The sequence below is a fragment of the Cervus canadensis genome, chromosome 20 (genome assembly GCF_019320065.1).
Source record: "Cervus canadensis isolate Bull #8, Minnesota chromosome 20, ASM1932006v1, whole genome shotgun sequence".
In the NCBI taxonomy this organism is placed as follows: domain Eukaryota; kingdom Metazoa; phylum Chordata; class Mammalia; order Artiodactyla; family Cervidae; genus Cervus; species Cervus canadensis.
The window spans coordinates 44,626,682-44,645,579 of record NC_057405.1 but is presented as its reverse complement, the minus strand read 5'-3'; the positions used below and the strand labels follow the sequence as shown (position 1 = coordinate 44,645,579).

General features: G+C 42.0%; 1 protein-coding gene across 1 annotated transcript in view; it reads left to right on the top strand.

Moving 5' to 3' along the window:
* Positions 1-18,898, top strand: part of SLC35F1 (solute carrier family 35 member F1) — a 416,463-nt gene that overhangs the window by 372,040 nt on the left and 25,525 nt on the right. Inside the window, exon 7 of the mRNA XM_043439006.1 lies at positions 7,609-7,763. Coding sequence (XP_043294941.1) covers positions 7,609-7,763 — 155 coding nt within the window. The remainder of the gene's footprint in view (positions 1-7,608; positions 7,764-18,898) is intronic.

Here is an 18,898-nt window from a genome sequence, read left to right as displayed (position 1 = left end):
CTCTGTCCTTGGGGATTCTCCAGGCAAGAACACTGGCTGCTGCTGCTGCTAAGTCACTTCAGTCGTGTCCGACTCTGTGCGACCCCATGGACGGCAGCCCACCAGGCTCCCCCGTCCCTGGGATTCTCCAGGCAAGAACGCTGGAGTGGGTTGCCATTTCCTTCTCTAATGCATGAAAGTGAAAAGGGAAAGTGAAGTCGCTCAGTCATGTCCGACTCTTTGCAACCCCATGGACTGCAGCCCACCAGGCTCCTCCGTCCATGGGATTTTCCAGGCAAGAGTACTGGAGTGGGTTGCCATTTCCTTCTCCAGGGGATCTTCCTAACCCAGGAATACAAACTCAGGTCTCCTGCATTATAGGCAGATGCTTTACGGACTGAGCTACAAGGGAATGGCTCCGGTCAAATTCTGCTTCTCTGAACAAGGACAACAGAGACATAAAGCTCCCTGCACCATTTACCTGGACCCTGAAGCGTCCAGGGTTGACTTGCTGCTGACAGATTCCCTCTGAAGACACAGCAGGCACTGGAGAACTCTGCCCCACTCCCCTGGGGTTCTCTCTAGTGACTTCACGCGCTCCCCAGCCCTTGTGTCTGTCACAGTCCGGCCGTTTAATTTCTCTCGAGTTTTGCTGTAAAATGACACAATTAAATGAAAGTCAATAAAGACAAGGGATTGTAGGGAGGAGAGGAAGGCAGCTGAGAAGGGAAGCCAGCTGCAGGTTACAGCCTCATGGCCTCTGTGAGCCTCAGAGCCAGAATGTTAGCTGTGCTTGGTAACACTTCACATGCAGTGGTCCATGAGTATAAATTAATTTTATATTAATAGCAGTAGCACTAATAAAAAATAATTTGTCCTCCAATTATGCAGATGTCATGTGCATGTCCACCAAGGCTCTGTTATAATTCAGTGTTAGTTAAATGTGTCATCAGAGCACACTGAACCCTCGTATTGCTATGAAAATGTCAATTCCCTGTGGTCCAAGATGATGAAGGGCCGTGCAAAAGGAACACATTATAAAGCCATTTATTTAATTTTCCTGATTGGAAATGAGTCTCAAATGGTCTAGAAAAGGAACCAAATATTCATCTTTTCTTTCTGAAGCGTGGAGAAGGGTCATCTTTGTCCTCCTACCTCATCCCAACCTACTATAAGCTTCTAGTGACTTAGCTCAGTTCTAGGCACATAAAATTTAATGAAGAAGTGTTTTTTAAATGAGTGGATGAATGAATGACAAGCCAAGGAGACAGGCTTGTCTTGCTGTCTCTCAACTTACAAAAATGTAGACAAAAGGGAAAACAGTGGAGAAAGGGCACGGGGCTTAGGCTTAGCTTTGACATTTCTTTCTGGGAAACCAGGAGATGGCATAGCGGCTACTGCAACTCGTGGGCCCTGGAGGCAGGGAGACACCCAGGGGGATGGAGCTCCCATCAAGGCCTGCCCACATGCTGTAGGAAGTCACCCTAGAATGCTGAGCTCTGATCCGTGTGCTGTAGTTGACAGACCAAGAGCCAAGACTCTCTTTATCTCCCACCAGTGATCCCATCACAGTCTCTTGCACAGCTCCTGTGGTTGCCATTTTACCAAAGTAAAAACATTTTTTGTTCTATGGATCAAATGGGATAATAAACATGTTTTATATTTTCTGGATTCGGAAAGCATTTTTTAACAGCTTCTGATATTTTCTAATAACATTGACCAATTGCAAGATACAAAGAGTAATTAAAAGCAAGAAGATAACAACCTTTGATGCTGTTTGTTTTTATTTCCTAATTTTACTCTACTGAACAGAAAGACTGGGGCTGGTTATGTAATCAGGAAACTCAAGTGAAATGTAGGACCTTATAGGACTAACATGGTCTCAGTGAGCAGGCGTGTGTGAAATCTAATAACTAGCTTAAGCATTCCCTTTATCCCATTTGCCATTGTATTGAAGGACAAGTGTTAGCTGATATGCAAGTCCATTGTCAAAGGAAGGAAACATGAGAGGCAGGTCACCTAGTACTGATTTGTGGTGTGCTGGTGGTGGTGATTTAGTTGCTAAGTCATGTCTAACTCTTGCGACCCCATGGACTGTAGCCTGCCTGACTCCTCTGTCCATGGGATTCTCCAAGCAAGAATACTGGAGTGGGTTGTCATATCCTTCTCCAGGGGATCTTCCAGACCCAGGAATTGAACCTAGGTCTCCTGCACTGCAGGCAGATTACTGCATTGCAGGCAGATTCTTTACCGACTGAGCTATGAGGGAAGCCCCTGGGGCTTCACTTTTCTTGCCATGGGCAAAGATTGCTTTGGCTTTGATTTTGTCCTGGAGGCCAAAACAAGAGATTTGACCTTTCCCTGAAGATGCAGTAATGGGACCACAAAGCAGAAAAAAACCTTACATATCATTAAGAATAGTATAGCCTTTCTTTTTGCTAATGCCGAACTGGAGCTGGGGAACTAAGGCGCTTCACTGGGCTCGTGGCTGCCTGTGGTGGGACTAATTGCACCCTCTGAGCCCGCCCCCAAGCTTGGCATCTTAGTACATATGTCCTGACATCATCTTACCTCGCCTTTATTTTTAAGAATTAAAAAATGATATTTTAAAAATCTAGTCTTGTCAAAGGAAAGTGAAAGAATACCAGTGCGATCCCAAAGAAAATGATGAGATAAAATATATGCAGCAAACCCAGACATATACTATACATATGTATATACAATATCCATTACAAATAAACACATATATCCCCCATCACATGATATATCATGCATTACAATGCATTGTGTATATATCCCATATAAAATGATATGCTCATTACAGCCAAATAGAATGCTTCATCCAAGTCCTATTTCTCTTCATAATAATTAAACAATATAGGTTAGTGGTATGCACTCAGAATTTAAAGTCAGGCAGCCTGAGTGACCTGAAGGTGAGCTACTCGGCCTCTAGAAGCTTGTCTTTTGCCTATCTTACCCTTTCTCTGCTCTGCAGTGCAGAGACTGACCCTGGCAAACAATGCCTCCCAGGCTGGCATGTTAATTGACTTCAGCTAGATTGGCCCCTGGGAGGCAGTAGAAGGAGACTGGAGGGTGGGAGGAAGCAAGAGACCAGGATGTGTCTCCCTGTTTCAGGTCAAGTCTCTAGCAGTGGCCGAGTGTCCTCTGATTACACCTTTGCTCCGCCTCCCTGACTTCTGACCTCTGATAACATGGCCTCCTCCCTGGACCTCTCTGGCCCCAGGGATATGAATAATTTACTGCCATTGCTAATGTCTGGGTTGTCTTACCATCCATCTTTCCCCATTGCCCATTCAAACTCCTTTATAACTTGTACCCCATATTGTATTTCCTCTGTTGAACCTGCTGTGGACTGTGTTTATTAACCAATACATTCTATGAGCCTATTTCCTCATGTGTGTAAAGAGGATAACAATAGCAATGGTGTTATTCTGTTGTGGAGATTAATGTACATAAAGTACATGACACATAGCAAGTACTTAGTCTTAGCTGATGGTATTCTTCCCAGTTTCTCTAGCTTAAATCTCTTTAGCATATGAGGACAGGAGTTACCAAATCCTGTCTTTAGTGAGAGAGAAAACATTTCCGAAAAGAAACGATCATACATATACTTTGTCTGAAAATATAGTTATTGTACCCACCATGTTTATCAGTCAGAAGTAATTCAGTTTGTTTGATCCTGTTGATCGAGTGCTTGAAAAATCCCATAAGGACAGCAAGTTGGGCCTTCGGATGTATCGCTGCTGCTGCTGCTGCTAAGTCACTTCAGTCATGTCCGACTCTGTGTGACCCCACAGACAGCAGTCCACCAGGCTCTCCTGTCTCTGGGATTCTCCAGGCAAGAACACTGGAGTGGGTTGCCATTTCCTTCTCCAATGCATGAAAGTACAAAGTAAAAGTGAAGTCGCTCTTCGCGACCCCATGGACTGCAGCCTACCAGGCTCCTCCATCCATGGGATTTTCCAGGCAAGAGTACTGGAGTGGGGTGCCATTGCCTTCTCCGGGTGTATCACTAATGTCCATTAACTAGTTAATTTTTTATCTGAGAACAAAAAATCAGCAAATTGCAACAACACAACATGCCCACTCTCAATCTTGTGTTCATTTGGCTGACTGGTTATCCACACACAGAAATGCTGGTTGACCCAGCAAAGTGATTAAGTGTGATGGTGTTTGTATTTTATTCCCATCCCCCTAAATTTGATTTCTGCATTTGTAAAGAATAAGTTTAGGACATGTAAGTGTTTAAACTTGGAGAATCTCAAGGCAGCCTGACGAGGAGAGTGAACTCTGCTGTGAGTCTCTTTTCCTCCACTCCGTGGCTCATCAGTTTGCTTGTAAAGTCACACTCTTCTCTCTGAGCTACCAATTATAAATCCACTCTCTACCGGACAAATCTTTCTGGATGATGCACAAGCGTCTCAAACTGAACATGTTCAAGATGGAGCTTTTTCTTTCCCCTGAAAACCTGGTCCTCCTGCTCAGTTCTCTGCAGCTCAGTAAATGATGTCATAATCAGCATCAGTTTCTAGTTAGCCAGAATCCACATGAACCCTTGTAGGTCAGTTCATAAAGAATCTGCCTACAATGCAGGAGACCCAGGTTCGATTCCCAGGTCAAGAAGATCCCCTGGAGAAGGAGATGGCAAACCCACTCTAGTTACTCTTGCCTGGAGAATCCCATGGACAGAGGAGCCTGTCAGGCTACAGTCCATGGGGTCGCGAAGAGTCGGACACAACTTAGCGACCACACCCCCACCACCACGTGAACCCATGGGTGTCTCTGATGCTGTCCTTTTTCTTACTACATGCATCCAGTCTGGACCACCAGGAAAGTCTTGGGAGAACACAAGTGGTTCTGAACAACTGCTCTGGAATGTTGTAAAATCGAGTAGAAAGATTTTAGGCTACTCCAGTGGCTCAGCAGTGAAAGAGTCTGCCTGCAAGACCATGCAGTGCAATGCAGAAGACTTGGGTCCAATCTGTGGGTCAGGAAGTTCCCTTGGAGGAGGAAACGGCAACCCGTGCCAGCACTCCTGCTGGGAAATCCCATGGATAGAGGAGCCTGGCTGGCAGTGGGGTCACAAAACAGTCAGACACAACTCAGCAACTAAACAACAACAACACATCCAGTCTACCAGCAGGGCATGCTGAACCTTAAGAAACCAGCCACTTCCCTTCACTGCCACTGCCACTCCGAGCAAAAGCCACCAGCATCTCTTGCCTGGAGGGAGACCCTGTGCTCCTCACTGGTTTCCTCTGAGCTTCACTCCTTCAGTCCTTTTCCTTGCATATCTAAAGCCATCTTTTAGAAGGGTAGATCAGACTACAAGTTAGCCTTCTGCTACAAATTCCACAATGGCTTCCCATTACAACTAGAATAAGATATCAACTTCCTTCCAAGACCTACAAGGCCCCACATAATCCACCCCCTGCCTAATTTTCCAGTCTCCTCTCTTATCACTGCTTCAGTCTGTTCATCCTGCTCAGATATTCTGGCCTCTTGCAGCTCCTGGAAACCACTAGGGTCTTTTCATTTGTAGGTCTCCCTGCCTAAATTATTTTTCCCCTGGCCATCTCCTTCTAGTCCTTCAGCATTTAAGGTCAATGCCACTTCCACCTTTCCAAAAGCAATACCCCTGTAATTCCCCATAAGCAACCCTTTTCTTGCTTCCTAGCACTAATATCAGTTCTAAGTTTCTTGTCTATCCTTTTTTTCCATTGCATGCTAGCCCATAGCAGAGTTCCTAGAACACAGTAGATACGCAGTGAATACATGGTTGAATAATTGAATATACAACATCAGATCTCACATGTCAGAGTTCACAGTATATCAACACTAGGTCAGGTGATGGGAGGATAGGATTGTTGAACTTCCTAACCCAGTCATGCATAATCTAAATTTTAAAAAGTGGTGGGGGCAGGGGCCCTGGTTCCTGGACTATATTTTAATCAAGTTTGATTACTTTTAGTAGATTAATTTAAGGGTGTATCTTATCCCTAGTCTAGTCTGTTCATCTCAGATTCCTTAAAGGAATACTGAATTAATTTTTATGTCTTTTCATGTATTAATCATAGGTTATTTAATATTGCCTTTTTAGTAACTTGTTTAAAAGGAAAATGAATTATAAATAGCATGAAACCCAAGTATAGGAAAATTGACCAATTTTAGGGAATTAAAACTTCAGACAGAGAGTCAAAAGCCATCTGACATGATTGTGACAGAATTTCCACAAGAGGACTTGTGTAATTTACTGAACAAGTAATAGAAAAGTGATTATTCTAGTTTCCTCTTAGGGCATCTCCACCACACTAGAGGGGGCTGTTGTACTGAGTTTGCTTACTTAATATTTTTATATGGACGTGACATGGCTATCGTTAAACTTAACATCAGAAACATGTAGAATAATAATTCATGACCCTAAATACTTTCCATATGGGAAAACCAAATTTCTCTTTGGAGGGATCCCAGTTCTTCAGGGTCAAAGGGACTGGGTGTCCAGTACCTGCCAAATCTTCCAAAATTCATAGGATTCAAAGAAAGTGATCTGCCTACAGCCTAAACCAAACATGTCATCAAGGTTCCCTTGGATAGTTTGGATCTTTTATTTAATATTATATAAAAATGCCCAAAGATCCACTGAGTTGTAATACTTGTACTTATTCTATGCCTTATTCTTTTAAGGTAGAGAAATGAGCATAATTTTTCTGCATTTGTGTTGTATCAACATTAAGGAAATGATGAACCAAACCCTCGATTTAGCCCTAATCTTCTGTTTTGGACTGAACAAAATTATGTACTTATGGGGTTAGTATTAACAATTGTATATTGAGTTATAATTAGAGCGAGAGAGAGAATTTCAGAGTTTGAGGACTAATCATGTAGTAAAAGAGCATTTTTTTTAATCTTTCTGTTTTGCAAAACTTAATTATTTGATGGCCTGCAAAGCATTTACCTATTTATAAAAGAGCAGAGCCTATGTGTGAGAGCCCACATATGCTAGGAAAAGTGATGGTGGAATAGGACTCCGGTTTTAGGAGTAGTGCTAAGCAGGATTCAGAAATCTGGAAGAAATTGACAGTTCGTGTGAAGTGATCTATCCGAGGTCACACAGTTAGGATTTTAGTTCAGTACTGTGACTTAGTCCACATCTCTTTGACATGTAAGTGGTTTCATTTTAAGGATTATGCAGTTATTCATTCTTGTGAGCAATACATGGTACCAAATAGTTTTGTTCCTATGTTGCAAATAAAAAGAAGTGAAATAAGTTCTAAAAGACGTGGGTACAAGAAAGTAGTTACAGCACAACCGGAAGTAGAATTTAGAAGCTTTGACCCTATTTCTGATTGTAGCCACTCTCCTTCACAGCAGAGGCGAAACATCAGATGTGTGTGAGAAGCATATAGTTCTTGTTCCACATGAAGGTTTTCACTTCTTATTTTATGTTTTAGCTATGTATTACCCAATAAAAAGCATCAGTTGATGGAGTGAAAGAAAAACTCCTATGTGAGAGTGAAATGGAGGGGGGGGCGCTGTTCCCCTTCACCCACTGTGGCACCGAGGCCCTGGAGGAGGCTGTGATATCACCTGTCTTTCCTCTCCCTCCAGGACTGCTCTACGTCGGCTTTAGCGCCTGCATGTTTGGTCTCTACAGCTTCATGCCCGTGGTCATAAAGAAAACCAGCGCCACGTCGGTCAACCTCTCCCTGCTCACTGCAGATCTGTACAGCTTGTTCTGCGGGTTGTTTCTCTTCCATTACAAGGTAAGTTGAGTCAGTGCTCCTGTCTGAAGGTGATACTCGTAGGAAAGAACACGTATAGGTAGGAATGCTCTGCAGTGGAGTTGCCCTAATTCTGCAATTTTGCATCAAGAAGGACTGCACTTCTGTATGCTGACCCCCATGACCTGGGTGTTTACATTCCAAGTGTCTCAGATGGAAAAGAAGCTGCCTGCAATGCAGGAGACCCGAGTTCCATCCCTGGGTTGGGAAGATCCCCTGGAGAAGGAAACGGCAACCCACTCCAGTATTCTTGCCTAGATAATTCCACGGACAGAGGAACCTATTGGGCTAGTCTATGGGGTTGCAAAGAGTTGGACACAACTGAGCAACTTTCACTCACATAAGACAGAGGCAACATTTTGTTATGAGAGACTAGTAACTATGACATTTGATAATGAAAGATAAGAAACAGCCATAGAGGTTTGCAAATAATGGGGGACAGTTTTTCTGACATCGTTCACCCCAGAAGCTTACTCCTTTTCCAACCTAGAGCTCGGAAGACATCCAGTTCCCAAACTATAACTGCCAAATGGATTCTGCCAAAGGCACCTGAGGAGCGTATTCTCTTTGGAGAAAAGACACAGTTCCTGCAGTTTCTATTTTGCATATATTTTCATAGTAAATATGAATGGAAAATGCTAATGCATTCAAAATAGTTTCTTTATTAAAAGACCGGGGTTTCAGTAAAGGAATGCAAAGAGATATTACGAAGCAGTTGCAGTTAATCTGTCAGCCCTAAAGGAAAGAAGAAATCATTTAGTCCAAAGATAGCAGTCTCTTGAAGTGTAAGACTCTACCCATATCCTCAGCCAAGATAGGCATGACTTGACTGGCTATGGTCCCCTGAGCTAGGCTATCAGATGCTGTCTTTTAAATGCTATACTAACTGATTCATTAACAACTGACTAGAATTGGTATATGAGAAGAGACCCACTTGCCATTCCTTAACTAGTCCTATAACTAGTCAGCAGGGATTATGACAAATGTGAAATGGGACAAGTATGGGATATCCAAGGGCTTCCCAGTTGGCACTAGTTTTAAAGAACCTGCCTGCCAATGCAGGAGACGTAAGAAACTTGGGTTCGATCCCTGAGTTGGGAAGATCCCCTGGGGAAGAAAATGGCAACCCATTCCAGGATTCTCACCTGAAAAATCCCATGGACAGAGGAGCCTGGTGGGCTACAGTCCATCGGGTCACAAAGAGTAGGACACGACTGACATGACTTAGCAAGCATGCACGGGACATCTAACACATAAGACCAAGCTAGGACAGGCAAAAGGAAAGAGGTATTGCTATGGCCACTTCTAGCCAAGTGCCTCATCAGTGGCATTATAGTTAATATCACCTTCTCACGTGTTTGGTCAGCGGAGGGGGCATCTTAGTGGGCTGGGCATCTTCAATCAGGTCACACTGGGTTGGGAGGTTCCCAGAGAAGTGCTGAGCTGGAGCAAGTATATAGAGCAAGACTTCAGAGGTCCAGAGGCAAAGCAGCAGAAGCAAATCGTCAGAAATATTACCGTGCTAAGCCAAATCATAGCCAAGAAACAGACCGGGAAGAGCAGACACAGGTGGGAAGGAGGTCACTAACAGGGTTGGCAGCTGCGAGGACCAGAAGCAGATCTGGAAGAGGAAAGGTGGAGAAAGTGGCTGTGGCAGCAGATAAGAGATAAAATGCTGAAGTCCCTGCTTTACTTGGAACCTTCTGCCCAGCCTTGAGGCAACAATGGCAACTTCAAGAAACTGTGTATTGTTGGATAGCATTGATACATTGTTAGTAATTCGTTTTCTCTGTATGGTGCAACCTCTAAGTCTTGAGTGCACCCTGGTTCTCATAAGGGTAAAACGTAAAATCACAGCATGTTCCTCCCACTGCTCCCCACCACAGTACTGGGAGGACCCCTTTCCCTCAGAATCACCCCCAAGCAACCCCCAAGCTGGGGTCTCACCAGCACAGCGCAGTGAATGCCGTTTTTCTTCTCTCCTCTACAACTAAGCATCCACATCTAATCCATTCCTCAGCGTGAGTTCCAATCTCAGCACTTCCTCCTGTAATCCTCTTTATAAACTCTTGAATAAGAAGAATCCCTTTCATCGTCCTTAAAGGAAGATGACCGAAGCATATTGTTTTTATGCAGGACTGCGGTCAGCTCTTGGGCAGTCCAGATCCAGCTCAGCTCTCAGCATCCCTCATGGCAGTGCTCAGAAAGTCTGCTTTCACCAGGGGAACTGCTAAAAATGCAGATTCCTGGTCCATAGCCCCGGGGCCACAGAATCAGCATCTGGGAATCTTCCGGGGGAGTCTGCTGCCAGTGAGGCTGATGTTCTCTGAATGTGAGAACAAATACCTGGAAGGGGTACCTGAAGAGTGTTTGTGCCTGCTTGAGTCTGTCACTCTTCACACTTCACTTCATTTGGTTAGACGTGGGGCTCTCTACATAAACAAACATCAGGAACTGAGAAGGTTGATGAACCAGGTAAATTCTAACCCTTCAAAGTCCATCTTCTCCACTTAACCATTTATGTTACTGCTAACTTAGGAGAAGTAACTCAAGGGAAGAGGAAGTCACGTGGTACCTCTCATCATGCCATCAGAAGGGAACTTGTGTTATCTGAAAATGATATTCCTGGATTCACCAATTTGGAGGAGTCATAGAAGTTTTTAAATTCTTAAAACAATGCTTTGCACTATACACATGTATTTGGTTACAGTTTAACAGATAAATTCCCTTAAGGCAAAATTGGTTCAACACAATAGGTGTTTTCTCTATTTAAAATTCATTCCTATTATTTTTTTAAAAATCAAACTTTCAAGACAAAGTTATAGATTCATAATTTTGAATCTACAAGTTTTAAGAAATAAAACGAGAATTCCCATTTACCCTTTTTCTAGTTTTGCTCATTGGTGACGTCTTGCAAAACTGTGGTACAGTATCAGGATATTAACACTGACCCAGTTAAATTAACAAACAGAACATTTCCATCCCCACATGTGTCCTTATTGCCTTTTTATAACCATATCTACTTAGTGCTCACTCACCTCATTAACACCTTGAAACCACAAATGTATTCTCCATTTCTCTAAATTTGTCACTTCGAGAATGGCATGTAAATGGAATAATACAGTATGTAACCTTTGGGGATCGACTCTTTTCACAGCGTAATTTTTCAGCATAATCATCTGAAGATTCATCCAGATATCTATATCAGTAGCTCATTCTATTTTATTGCTGAGTACTATTCCATGGCACGGTTATACCAAAATTTATTTAACCACCAACTCAGTGAAAGACTCTGGGTTTTTTCTGTTTGAGGCTATTACATATTACATATTGAAGCTGCTATGAACACACATGTACAACTTCTTGTGTGAACAAAGTTCTCTTTTCTCTGAAATAAACACCCAAAAGTACAATTACTGGGCTTGTGGTTCTCCCACTTTGTGGTTGTGTTTTCATTTTCTTGTTAGTGTCCTTGGAAGCACAAAAGTTTTTAATATTGATGAATTCCAATTTATCTATCTGTTATACTTTTAAGGGGCTTCCCACGTGGTGCTAGTGGTAAAGAACCCACCTGCCAAAGCAGGAGACTTTAAGAGACGCAGGTTCGATCCCTGGGTTGGGAAGATCCCCTGGAGGAGGGCATAGCAGCCCACTCCACTATTCTGACCTGGAGAATCCCGTGGACAGAGGAGCCTGTCGGGCTACAGTCCATAGGGTCTCAAAGAGTCAGACACGACTGAAGCATCTTAGCGCACACACACGTACTTTTAAAACCACAAAACGAACCAATTCAAGCCCAAGTTCAATTGGTCTTGAACTAATTCAAGACTTCCCAGGTGGTTTCAGATACCGCTTCTCTCCAGGGTTTAGTAATGACTGCCAGTTGCCTCACAGTATCTCCCCTAAGGAGATGGTTAAAAGTCACAGTCTACAGAGTCCAAAAGTCTGTTCTGTACATCTGTGTCTCTTTTTCTGTTTTGCATATAGGGTTATCGTTACCATCTTTCTAAATTCCATATATATGCGTTAGTATACTAATTAGCCTCCAACTAATAAAAATAAATGGAAAAAAAATAAAAATTTAAAAAAAAAAGTCACAGTCTAAGGAAGAGAAGATTCATTTCAGGTCAGGGTGTCTTTATTTAGAGTGTAGTGTTGAAGAGAGCTTAAAGTGGTACCCCTCAACCTTGATTACATGTTGGAATCACCTGGAGAGTTTTTTAAATACTGATGCTTGGGTCCCACTCACTGATTCTGTATTTTGGCAGTTGGCAGTGCAGCCTGGGCTTTAGATTTGTTAAGACCCCTCCCCAGTTGAGATGGCTGGATGACATCACCAACTCCATGGACATTGAGTTTGAGGAGTTTGAGCAAACTCTGGGAGATGGTGAAGGACAGGGAAGCCTGGCGGGCTGCAGTCCATAGGGTCACAAAGAGTTAGACATGATTTAGTGACTGAACAACAATTGATCTTGGTGTGTGACCAGAATTGAGAGTCATTTGTTCAGAATTACTGTATGTGGCTGCAAGCAGGTGGCACCAGGACCAGAGGGTGAAGGTTATAAGATTGTAGTGAAACAGAAAGAGACCTTGTTAATAGTTAGTCATCTAAAAGTGGAATAAACTGTCTTGGGAGTCCCCCTCACTGGAGGAAGTGGGACAAGAATGTGAGATGGGTGACAGGGGGGTTCAGGATGGGGAACACATGTACACCCATGGCTGATTCATGTCAATGTATGGCAAAAACCACCACAATATTGTAAAGTAATTAGCCTACAATTAAAAAAAAAAAAAAAGAATGTGAGATGGTTACTGTGGAGGGGACTCACTCTTCAGTTCTGACAATTAATCCGTGACCTCTGGATCTCATTTAGTTTTACTACAGTCTGCCGTTAGAGTTTATTCTTTCAGCTCATCATGATGTCTTTGAACAACCTCTGGTCTGGTTATAAATATCTACCAGTTGAGAGAGAAGGGCTTTTTGCTCACAGATGTTGCTTACCCAGGCAGAACTAAATAATTAAATGAAGCTCTCCTGCCCTACATTGATTATTTGCTTTTTTCTTGCTTTCTATCCTTGGAAAAAATCCATTCCCTTCCCCGCCCACCAGTCCACTGTCTGCAGCTTCTCTGCCTCTTGTGCTGACTGGGCAATAAATCCCCACATCTCAAGGAAGCAAAGGACTTAATTCTGAATTAGGCTGTCTACATGGTAATAGAGTTCTTTCAGACTCTAATTTTATGAGACTTTTGAGAAGTGGTCATGTTTCTCTTCTTTATTACACCAATGCTATGGAATCCAGAACAGTAAATCCACAGCAATCCTTGGAAATTACAGGAGATGAGCTCTTCTGGACCTCAGAGATTCCCTAAAACCAAACCTAGGAAGAGATTTGCATGGGAAGTTTTCAAGTTGATGGTGTCATGGCTTTTCAAGGTCAAAGCTTGACCAGTTATGAACTCTATCCCCTTATTTACTGAACACAAAAACCCTTTTGAAATTGAAGGAGTATCCCTATGATGGCTGTAACAAATTAGCATGTACTTAGTAGCTAAAAACAACACAGATTTATTGCCTTACAGTACTAGAGGTCAGAGACTTCGCTGGTGGCTCAGACAGTTAAGAATGCCTGCAATGCAGGACACCTGCATTTGATCCCTAGATCAGGAAGATCCCCTGGAGAAGGGAATGGCAACCTACTCCAGTATTCTTTCCTGGAGAATTCTGTGGACAGAGGAGCCCGGCAGGTTATAGTCCATGTGGTCACAAAGAGACAGACATGACTGAGCAACTAACACTTTCACTTCAATGAAGGTCAGAAGTCTCACCGGGTTGAAATCAAAAGTTAGCAGAGCTGTGTGGTTTCTGGAGACTCTAGGGGAGAATCTGTTTCCTAGTCCTTTCCAGCTTCTGGAGGTTACCTGCATTCCTTGGCTTGTGGCCCCTCCCTCCATCTTCAAATCCAACACTGCAGCATCTTCAGATCTGACTCTGCCATTCCTGCGTTCCCTTATAAGGACTCAAGTGATTATATTGGACCCACCCAGATAATCCAGAATAATGTCACCATCTCAAAATGCTTAACTTCATCACATATGCAAAGCCCCGTTTTACCACGTAAGGAAATATATTCACAGCTTTCAGGGATTAGGATGTGAACATTTTGGGGAGTCGATTATTCTGCCTGCTGCAGGAGGCCCATTAATAACTTACCCCAAGACAAGTAAGGGTACATTGGCTTCAAGCTGGACCACCTGGGACATGTGAATGTGCTCTTTGGAAGCCGATTCTGGGCAGTGAAGCCACCCTCCACCTATCTATACACACTGTGCTTTGCTGAATTTCCCAGCTGCTTTTTAAAGTAGTTATGTTGCCTGCTGATATGTGACTTTAAGGAAGAAAGCACTACATCAGGTGGTGAGAAAATGAATTGGGTGGGAAGATTACTTCAGTGTCTGCTGTGTCAAGCATGAATTCAGCTGTCTGGTGTGGCAAAATGAGCTTGGGCTGCAAAGCCAAAGGAGCCTAGGTTTAACTTGTGGTTTCTCTTTATTATTTAAGTGTTTTGATCCAGTTATTTATTCTCTCCAAACTTCAAGGTGATTAGACTTTCCTTAGGGAGCCTTTGAAGGCATTACATAATTTTTGAATGGTGACCAGTGGTGATGTATTTCTCTGAGTGAAAGTATATAGTTCAGGATTAGTAATCTGTCTCTCATTCAATTTTTAGGATGCTGCTCTTAAACAGTCAGATTTTATAACTGGATATGTAGCTTTAAACAATTTTGTTTGAGATTTTTCTTATTCCTTATCTGAAAAGGCAGAACTGGATCTCATGCATAAAATTTTTTTAAATATTATATTCGTCATTTTCAACTGACTTCCTTGATTCCTTCATTACAGTAGAATTTTTAGATGATACCCATAAATTTAAAAAAATTCAAATGTTAAAATAAAATATCAATCATTCTTTCATGATATGCCATTATGTACTGAACATTCTTCAGGAAAAAAAGTAGCCAGTGTTGAACATACAGGATATTCCCTTTTGCCTGATATTTAAAATAGAAAACGGCTTACTTCACTTCATCCTGCTATTACCTTATCAAGGCTTAATATTGCCACAGAACTGCTGTAATGGTTAAACTTGAGAGTAACTTCATAAGAGGTGATTATTTTTGTAGCTTTATCAAAATAAATTAAAAAATTGATAGAGGAAAAAAATGAACACTGTAAAGTCTAAGTCCCCTTTGAAAATACTCCACTTAGTCCATTGGCTTACCTCGTTCCCCAGATGGAGCGGCATGAAACCACAGGTGATTCTAATGCAAGAGTAATATTTCAGGAAAGTAAGGGCTTCATAGAAGTTACACACTTACATCAGGAAGATGTTTATACCACCCAAAAATTCACTACTGAGAAAGGGAGAGTTTTCAAAACCATTTGTCTAAAAAGGCCACTTTATTCTGGGTAATGTGATTCCTATGAATCACATTTAGAAGTTTATCTGTATGTTTTAGTCTCTTTTTTTTTTTTGACGTAAACAATTTAGTTTTTTTTTTATGAAATGCTTTTTTATTTTTTTTCCCATTTGTTTTTATTAGTTAGAGGCTAATTACTTTACAATATTGTAGTGGTTTTTGCCATACATTGACATGAATCAGCCGTGGATTTACATGTGTTCCCCATCCCGATCCCCCCTCCCACCGCCCTCCCTACCCCATCCCTCTGGGTCTTCCCAGTGCACCAGCCCCGAGCACTTGTTTCATGCATCCAACCTGGATGCATTTTAAACCACATTTTAAACACATTTTTAGTCTCATTTTTAAACACACTTAGAACTTTATTGGTATGTTTTAGTCTCATTTTTAAACCAGCTTAATTTTTTGTAATTGCCATGAGTTATTTTTGACAAATAATCAGAAAAGTTTCTTACATCGTCAACTGACTATTCAAGCAATCCAGATTACATCCTATGAGGACAGGTGTCAAGCTCCCTGATTCAATCTGACCCTCTCTGTCAGTCACTAAAAATTACCCCCCAACATGTGCCGGTTTCTCTTACTGGTTTTGTTGTTGTTGTTATAGGAGACTTGGCGAGTAAAGTTTAATAACTCTGAATGTAGGGCTAATTTTATAATATATTGTTATGCACTAAATTTAAAAGAACTTCATTCAGCAAATGTTTGTGTGTTCTATGCCTGCTATGCTCCAAGCACTGTTTCAGCTCTTAACTCTTTATTTATAAATAAAGGTGACAAGAACACCAAAAATCACCAGGCGGATTAATGCAAAGGATGAGATTCCAAACCACTGAAACTTGAATAGACCAGCAATTTCAAGCATCCTTAACATCTGAGTTTCAGTGCCAGAGTTTGCAGAGATTGCATCAAGAGTGTAATCTTTCATTAGCCATGGATCTGAATCTGCAGCCAAGCAACCCTGTTGATCCTTGGCGACAGTAAGCAATTTCAGTAATGGAACTGCACTTGAAAAGCCGGGGCAGGCAGCTCCAGCCCATTGCAACCAATAAGCATGAAGCAATACTGCACATCTTATTTAGAAAAATACCCACATATGTGACCAGTTATATTTCTTTTTGTAAGAACAGCATCTTAAAAGGCTGTGAATTTTAAGTTCATTATCCCTGACGCAATTATAAATGGTAGATTTAAAAACCAACACAGCCTTTATGACTTTGTATTTTTTTTAAACTGTGACTGGTGAGTAGAGAATTGGAGAAACCAGCATCACTGAGGCATCAAAGTGTTTCACATGAAATAGCAGATAGTGAGAGCAGTGAATGTTTAGACTTCGTTTCCCTCTGCCCGAAAACTCAGTATAGTGTCTCCTAAGGTTTCTATCTTGCTGAATTAGAGCAAGTGCTCTCATGGGTGGGAGGGAGGGCTCACCAGGCGGCCATTCAGGAGCCCAGGTTCCTTCCATCTTGTGGCTCTGCCATCCTCTGGAGCAAGGATCAAACACTATGAACTGTGAGCCAGCCTCCCATTTTTGTAAATATAATTTTATTGGACTATAGCCATGTCCATTTCTTTGTATGTTATTCATGGCTGCTTTTGGCCTATAACAGCAGCACTGAGGAGTTGTGACAGGGTCTGTATGACCCAAGCCTAAAATATTTACTGTCTGGCCCCTTAAGAAAAGGGGCTCCTGGGCCAGGCTCTTGCAGTTCTCTTCAGGGCTCTCAGTGAGATAGCCTAGAAACTTTATGGGCTACATAACTTCCTCCTCATTCTATTGGCTAGAACTCAGTCATGTGACCACACTCTATTGCAAGGGAGGCTGGGAAATGTAGTCAACCTGTTTGTGTGGAATGAAAGTAAAAGAGGTTTAGTGAGCAGGTAGCCAGTCTCTGGTGCATTAGCAATTTCCATTTACCAGAAATATTGAAAGGATTAGAGAAGTTGGGGATAAATTGTGAGGGAGATCCAAAATTATAACCAGAAGTCAAAATTCCTGCTACACGAATCTATTCATAAACTCCACATCATAAGCAGATATTTTGAACTCTTCTCATCAGGACAAGCTGTAAGGAAGAACAGAATGAGCTAATAGTGATGCAGAAGTTTCAAATGGAAAGGCTTGTGGTTGGACTGGAACATAGCCAGGAAAAACCAGCTAGCTGTCTTCCGAGAGAATGTGTGGGGTGTGTTTGTCATCATGGTGCATACCATGGCCCCCTCCTGCATTCTCAGACACCTAATTTTGTCAGCAGACCTGTATGGATCCATCTCTCATGGGTGGGGTCACAGAAACCAGAGCATCAGTTTGCTAAGATAAAGAACAAAGATTGGCTCAGACATTGTCTTGACCAAAGCTGAAACATCAGTCTACACATCTTTAGGGGCTACCGTAGATGGGAGATTTTTTTAAAAAGACTATACTTAAAGTTTTGAGAGTTTTTATTTACTTCCCTCTATAAGAGATAATTCATGCTATCCTTTCTTTATTTCCTGACTTCTGTTTCCTGTTTTTATATTGTAATTATTTTAATGGCTAATCTCTATCAATATAGTCTCTGTGTAGAATTTCCATACTTACTACATTTGCTGTACCACCGGTCTCTGAAATGCCAGCTCTTCTTTTCTGAATTCCTCATCTTGATTAATCTCTTATTTGGCTCAGTTTCATCACTGTTCATATCAGGAAGCTGGCATGCACGGTTGTCCAGGCTGCCCACAGTGCAATTTGTCCATTTATGAGGAACATTTTCCAGTAGATGATAGTCAAGTACCTTAAAGAAGGGAGACTATAGTCACTGCAAAAGTGCTATTGAAAAATGGGACAAAATTGCAACGAGACACTGATTAGAAGTTGATATTAATAAGTGGCTTATTCTGTGTTAATTGACAAACACGTACAGCAAATTAAATGGTTTCTCTGCTTCTGTTTACTTCATTCTTTGTACATAACTAAAACTCTTCACTCTTACATTGCAAAACACTAACTTAGCCATACATGTAGTTTCTTCCTTATTTAAATATATTTTAGGCTATTTTTTAAAAAATAAATACATTGTAGACCATTCTGCAGGCCTTCTCATTTAGCAATGTAACTCAGTGTAACTTGAATGTAAATTTTGGCTACTAGTGTCACATGTGGTTCCTTCTTGATGTTTCATGGAACCAGGCACTTTTGAGTAGGAGTAGAGCTGTCTCCCATTGCTCTGGAAGTCTCAGCAGTTATGGATTGTACTGGTGTTGTCTTTGTGCACTAACCAGTCCCAACTTTAAATGAAAGTCCCACCTTGTGTTAGAAATAAGTCCTAAGTTCCCATGATAAGGACCGTGCACATCTCCTTCTCTGCTGCATCCCTGATATCTGGTACAGTGCCTAGCATGGTAGGTGTTTGCAATAATTTATTCAATGTTAGGTTTACTTCTGGGCTTCCCAGGTGGCACTAGTGGTAAAGACACTGCCTGCCAATGTAGGACATGCAAGAGATGCGGGTTGATCCCTGGGTCTGGAAGATCCCTTGGAGAAGAGCTTGGTAACCCACTTCAGTATTCTTACCTGGAGAATCCCATGGACAGAGAAGCCTGGCAGGCTACAGTCCATGGGGTCACAAAGAGTCCGACACGACTGAGTGACTAAC